The 5,693-nt window shown below is 31.1% G+C and overlaps 1 protein-coding gene across 1 annotated transcript; it reads left to right on the top strand.

Annotated features, from left to right (window-relative positions):
• The first annotated feature begins 1,192 nt into the window (after positions 1–1,192).
• Positions 1,193–3,855, top strand: LOC123897521 (probable isoaspartyl peptidase/L-asparaginase 2). Its single transcript, XM_045948199.1, has 5 exons — positions 1,193–1,463; positions 1,937–2,170; positions 2,367–2,453; positions 3,073–3,575; positions 3,613–3,855. The coding sequence occupies exons 1-4, from the start codon at positions 1,302–1,304 to the stop codon at positions 3,568–3,570; spliced, it is 981 nt and encodes a 326-aa protein (XP_045804155.1). The 5' UTR covers positions 1,193–1,301; the 3' UTR covers positions 3,571–3,575; positions 3,613–3,855.
• Positions 3,856–5,693: the final 1,838 nt, after the last annotated feature.

The following is a 5,693-nucleotide window of genomic DNA, read 5'->3' as shown; positions in this document are numbered from 1 at the left end:
TTTTTAATAATAGTACCTAATAGGTACTCAACCCCTCCAATGGAGCATTTCTTAAAAAGTTCTAAAATGGGTCCCATCAATAACTCCACATCATTAAAATTTGAAATTTAATTTAAAATAATATTGCCAAATTAAATTTTTTTGAATATATTAATAAAGTGGGTCCCATAAAAAGAAGAGAGAGAGAGTTCTTATATTAGAAGTGGTACCTATTAGGTACTAAAATGTTTTGTGCTCCAATGGTAGTACCTAATAAGTACCATGAGTACCTAATAGGTACTACACCATTGGAGATGGTCTAAGTTCTAACTCATATTTTCAAATTTAAAAACAGTTTTCATTTATTTTTTTAAAATTAAAAAACACAAATAACCACCACTTTGTGAGTGGAACAAAAAATGCACATAAAGCAATGCATGTAAGTTTTGTCCGGATATATATACTCTCTTCGTCCCTAAATATAAGCACAATTTTAAAGATAAATTTGTCAATAAATACTACCTCTGTCCCATATTATAAGAAAAAAAAAAGTTTTGACACTTATTAAGAAAAGTAAAATATGATAATTTGAAATATGACTTTTTGCGTGTTTCTTGAAATAAGTTTCATAGGAAGATATAAAAAGAATTTTTATTGATTATTGATTATGGAGAATAGAAGAGAGATGATAAATTAAATACAATTTGTATTAAATTTCATCAGAATAAGTAAAAGTAAATCTTTTTTTTTACCGTAAGTAAAAATAAATCTTGAAAATGATAAAAGTAAGTAACGTTTGCTTATAATTTGGAATAAGAAAAAATGATTTTTTTTGCTTATAACACGAAATGGAGGGAGTATAATCTAATTTTCAAATTCTTTTGACACATTTATTATTACTTTTTCAAGTATAACCATAAATACGCAAATCAACCACCGACAACAATTTAGTAATTACTAGTATAATATCTAAAAAATCCACATTAATTACGGTATGCTTTTCTTAATATGCCTGTGGAAAGAGTATAAATTTTCAATAAATTGTAATTTTTTGTCTTAAAATAAGTAGCCCCAGCCTACGAAGAGACACACCGTAAGAGCCTAAATAAAACAAACGGTTGTACTACAACTCACGAGAAAATAAATAAATAAATTCCATTCCAGCACATAAGCATTTGAAGTCCGTAAAAATTGGCTATAAAAACGGTCCTTCGACACCATAGTTTGTTGCAGACTCCAAACATTTCTCAGAAAAAAACCTTTCTTCCTTCCTTCATAAGGGTGAAGAATTGCAGAGAGAGTCAGTCACCAAGAAAAAAAACATGGGTGGTTGGGCTATTGCTGTTCACGGTGGCGCCGGTGTTGACCCAAATCTTCCTCTTGAACGTCAAGAAGAAGCCAAACAACTTCTTACCCGTGTTCTCAATCTTGGCATCTCTGCTCTTCGTTCCAATCTTTCCGCCATCGATGTTGTCGAACTTGTGGTATACTATGTTCTACCTCGTACCCACACCCATAATGTTCTGTCCTGTCCCTTTTTTTTACCATTATTGTTTCATAACAACAATGACCGCAATATTTGTGACATTCATAATTGTATTTCCCCTTTCTAATAAACCAACCACACACACATAAAGCAAAAAAAAAAAATCATTTTTCATAAAACTTAATCAAAAAATGAAATATAAAATATTTGCTCTCAAACATAAGTAAAAATATTTATTTAGTATTTTTTTTTTAATCAAATTTTGCTTATATTTGAGATCAGAGTAATATTTCCTCAGTTCAACATTGAATATTTTATTTTTTATTGAATTTATGAAATACATGGATTATAATAATATTTAATTATTCCCATGCATTTGGAGGGGATATTTATTTTATTTTTTTTAATGTTTTTTTCATTTGATATCAGAATTTGAGATTGAGATGTGTATTTTTTTTTTATGAAATTAAGGTGAGGGAATTGGAAACGGATCCACTATTCAATTCGGGTCGTGGATCTGCCCTGACGGAAAAAGGTACCGTGGAAATGGAGGCTAGCATAATGGATGGTCCAAAAAGACGATGTGGTGCTGTTTCCGGCTTAACCACCGTCAAAAATCCTGTTTCATTGGCACGTTTAGTCATGGAAAAATCTCCTCATTCCTATCTTGCTTTCGACGGGGCTGAAAACTTCGCCAGACAACAGGTACATTAGGACATATGTTAACATTTCTAATAAATTTAAATTATACAAAATAAAGATCATTTGTATTGGTGTTGGAACTTTGTTTTTGTTTTGTAGAATATGTTGATTATAATATTTGTGAACGTGTAGGAATCTATTGGGTTAATAAATAATTTATTAATGTTAATTGTACTAAAATATTTGATGGTTTGTGTAGGGTGTGGAGGTTGTGGACAATGAATACTTTATCACGCCTGACAATGTGGGTATGCTTAAGCTGGCAAAGGAAGCAAATACAATCTTGGTACGTAAATTATTAGTGGTATCAAAATTCAACATGGATCTTGTTTCAAATTTCAATTACTAGATTCAATTGTACGGTTTAAAAGGGGTCCATCATGTGTTTTTCTGAATGGTTCCTTTGTTAACATGTTACATGTGTATAAAAATGATTTTGCATCTCTCTCTACAACTGTTAAACAAACATGACACTATTTTTTCCAATAATTGAGGAGATTTGTGTGTGATTGGGATTGAGATTCTTTTACAAAATAAAGGAAATATATGTTTAATTACATGTTTTAGAGCAATTAGAACACTTTCTCTTTATTATTTATTTTCTTCAAAATAATCTTTCTCTCTTTTTTTAACTCTACCAAACTCTTAGTACTACGATTTAAAAAGAATCTCTACCAAACTCCTTCAAAAGAGAGTTAAAGACAAAGTGTTGGTTCAATTATTAATTAATTTCAAACTATTTATTTGACAATATATATAGTAATAGTACACAGTGTCAAACCAATAGTATCTTTAATTTCCAACCTTGGCCACACATCTTAAGATTTAATTTTGTTTCTTTACAAGAGTAATTTAATTTTTATTGTACCATTATTAATTAATTAATTAATGTTTGTGTGATGCAGTTTGATTATCGAATCCCAACATCCGGATACGAAACATGTGGTCAAGGGGTTGAAAGTCCAATGAAAATGAATGGACTTCCAATGAGCATCTATGCACCTGAGACAGTTGGGTGCGTAGTTGTTGACCGTGAAGGAAGATGTGCAGCAGCCACATCAACTGGAGGTCTAATGAACAAAATGATTGGTCGTATTGGTGACTCACCTCTCATAGGAGCCGGGACCTACGCGTGTAACCTTTGTGGCGTGTCATGCACTGGTGAAGGCGAAGCTATCATACGTGGCACTTTGGCGCGTGAGGTGTCGGCTGTTATGGAATACAAAGGTCTTGGTCTTCAAGAGGCTGTTGATTTCGTCATTAAGCACCGTTTGGATGAAGGATATGCTGGACTCATTGCTGTTTCTAATAAGGGTGAAGTTGCGTATGGATTTAATTGCAATGGCATGTTTAGGGGATGTGCTTCTGAGGATGGTTTCATGGAAGTTGGAATTTGGGAGTAAAAAGTTGCAAGCAATTGTGATTGTATCATGTTACTGACTTAGTGCCAGTTGAAATTGTTGGTTGGATCTTTTTTACTTTATTTTATTTGTTGTAATTTGGGTTTAAGGGGGTGGGTTAGTACTAGTTATATGATGATTTATGACTAGTTGTTTCATTGCAACTTGCATTAGGTCCCGTGTTGTAATTATTAGTTGTTTAAGAGGGATAGAAAATGTGAAATAATAGTGGCATTTGTATTGTTTTTATTTCTTTTGGAAATAAAAAATGCTTGTGACACCCCCCTATATACCCGTGTACCTTTTCTCTTCTTATTTATAATAATGCAATTTTTATTTCCCCTGTTTTTCAAAACAGAGTACAAAATCAAATTCAAATTCCAATTCCAATGAGACTGGTCATGAGAATTTAAGTGGTTGGACTAAGTAATAAAATACTAGTGTTAGTGTAACTTTTTTAGTTAAAACAATTTCATGACATTTCATTCACAACAATTGATTTAATACAATTTAGAATATTCATAAAACTAAGAATGACGAACACCTGTCTAAAAAGTACTATTTATAATATAAACTAGTAAAATAATAAATTTGGTGCGCACCCTAAAAAAGTGTACCTAGGTGGCGGTCATCCAACCTTACTTGCCCTTAGAACCGACGTTACAAACAGAAATAAACTAAAATCAAACAGAAATAGACATATTTACACAACTATTGGATCCACAAGCGAAAATCAAAGCCAAAATAGAGACAAACCTACCGCTTGATTCCTAGAGTTTAGGATTTTAGCAAATATATCAAGTGAACTTTTCAAAATTTTAGCAAAACACGAGTAGATGGACTAGCTCTTCAAAATCAAATACATCAAATACTTTTAACAACCTCTATTTTGCCAAGATTCTCCTAACGTAGATCTAGATCGTCCTATTTTAGGATTCGGTAAAGTTGAGTTAGAATAAGATGAAATTGACTTATTAATATTGTTATTATTAGTAATCTCAATTTTCAAACATAACATGAACCCGCGTGTCATTTGAACACTATTCTCAAAGACACAATTATTACAGTAAGTTCTAATGAGAGTATAAATCACGCGAATATCATATTGAATTTCGAGCAAACAAACACATAAAATCACGCGAAGATCATATTGAATTTCGAGCAAACAAACACATATGAACTACTATGTTGACGATATTCTTCTATGTTAAAGTCAAAGAAGATTCAATTTTATCAAATTTTTAGGCATAGTATAGTGCATATACATTTTTCTTATAATCCCATATAATGCATATAGGAATAGGAAACAGCCCCCACAAGATGCAACCTCTCTATGCATGAAAGGTGGCTATGAAATGGTTGCAACTTACCACTAGTTGTCTAGTCCAATCTCCTTGTCAACATTCACATAATAAGATTGATGAGCCCACCAATAATATTGGAAGTCTTTTTCTTTTCTTCTTCTTCTTAGCTTAATTTGTTGCTACAATTTATTCATTCAATTGTTATAGTACTTGGTACGTTACAACCACAAGTCGCATTTACAGAGTTTCAAAACTCTCATAATATTTATAAATTACATAACATGTCAAATAAATTTGTGGTTGGTGTTGAACCAAAATAAAACAAGAAAGTGAGGACTGATGTGATAAATAAAAAGCTGATCATGACTCAACGTGTCACAAAGTTGTATGAATTGTAGAACATTGGGGGGGGGGGAGTAGTGGAGTATCATATATACTATTCAGAAATTTGTTACACACTGTAAAAAAAACTTAAGAGATATTAGAAAAAATTAATCAATTGATTTAAGTATTATTCAATGTCTTTTTACTAGTACATCAAGAGAAGTGCAATTGATTTTTTTAGGAAGATCAATTTTATACACTCCTCAAGTTAGTTGATCAATTTTTATTTTTAAAATAAGTGATTGAAATTTTGAATAACAAAAGTCAGGGTTTTGCTTTCGGTTTGGACTAAAGAAATCTTTATAGAAAAGTATATTTTATAATTTTTTATATTATATTTTATACATATATAAAAGTAACATTTGATTAAAATATAGTATACAGTATTAAGGGAAATGATTATAAAGGTGATTTTTATTCCACTCAATAGATATTTGT

Source organism: Trifolium pratense, linkage group LG1 (assembly GCF_020283565.1).
Source record: "Trifolium pratense cultivar HEN17-A07 linkage group LG1, ARS_RC_1.1, whole genome shotgun sequence".
NCBI classification, from domain to species: Eukaryota; Viridiplantae; Streptophyta; class Magnoliopsida; order Fabales; family Fabaceae; genus Trifolium; species Trifolium pratense.
This window is presented reverse-complemented; position numbering and strand designations above follow the sequence as displayed.

Coding starts and splice junctions, on each gene's coding strand:
- LOC123897521 (XM_045948199.1), top strand. CDS start 1,302: ATGGGTGGTTGGGCTATTGCTGTTCACGGTGGCGCCGGTGTTGACCCA. Junction 1,464..1,936: donor TCGATGTTGTCGAACTTGTG/GTATACTATGTT, acceptor TATGAAATTAAG/GTGAGGGAATTGGAAACGGA. Junction 2,454..3,072: donor AGGAAGCAAATACAATCTTG/GTACGTAAATTA, acceptor TGTGTGATGCAG/TTTGATTATCGAATCCCAAC.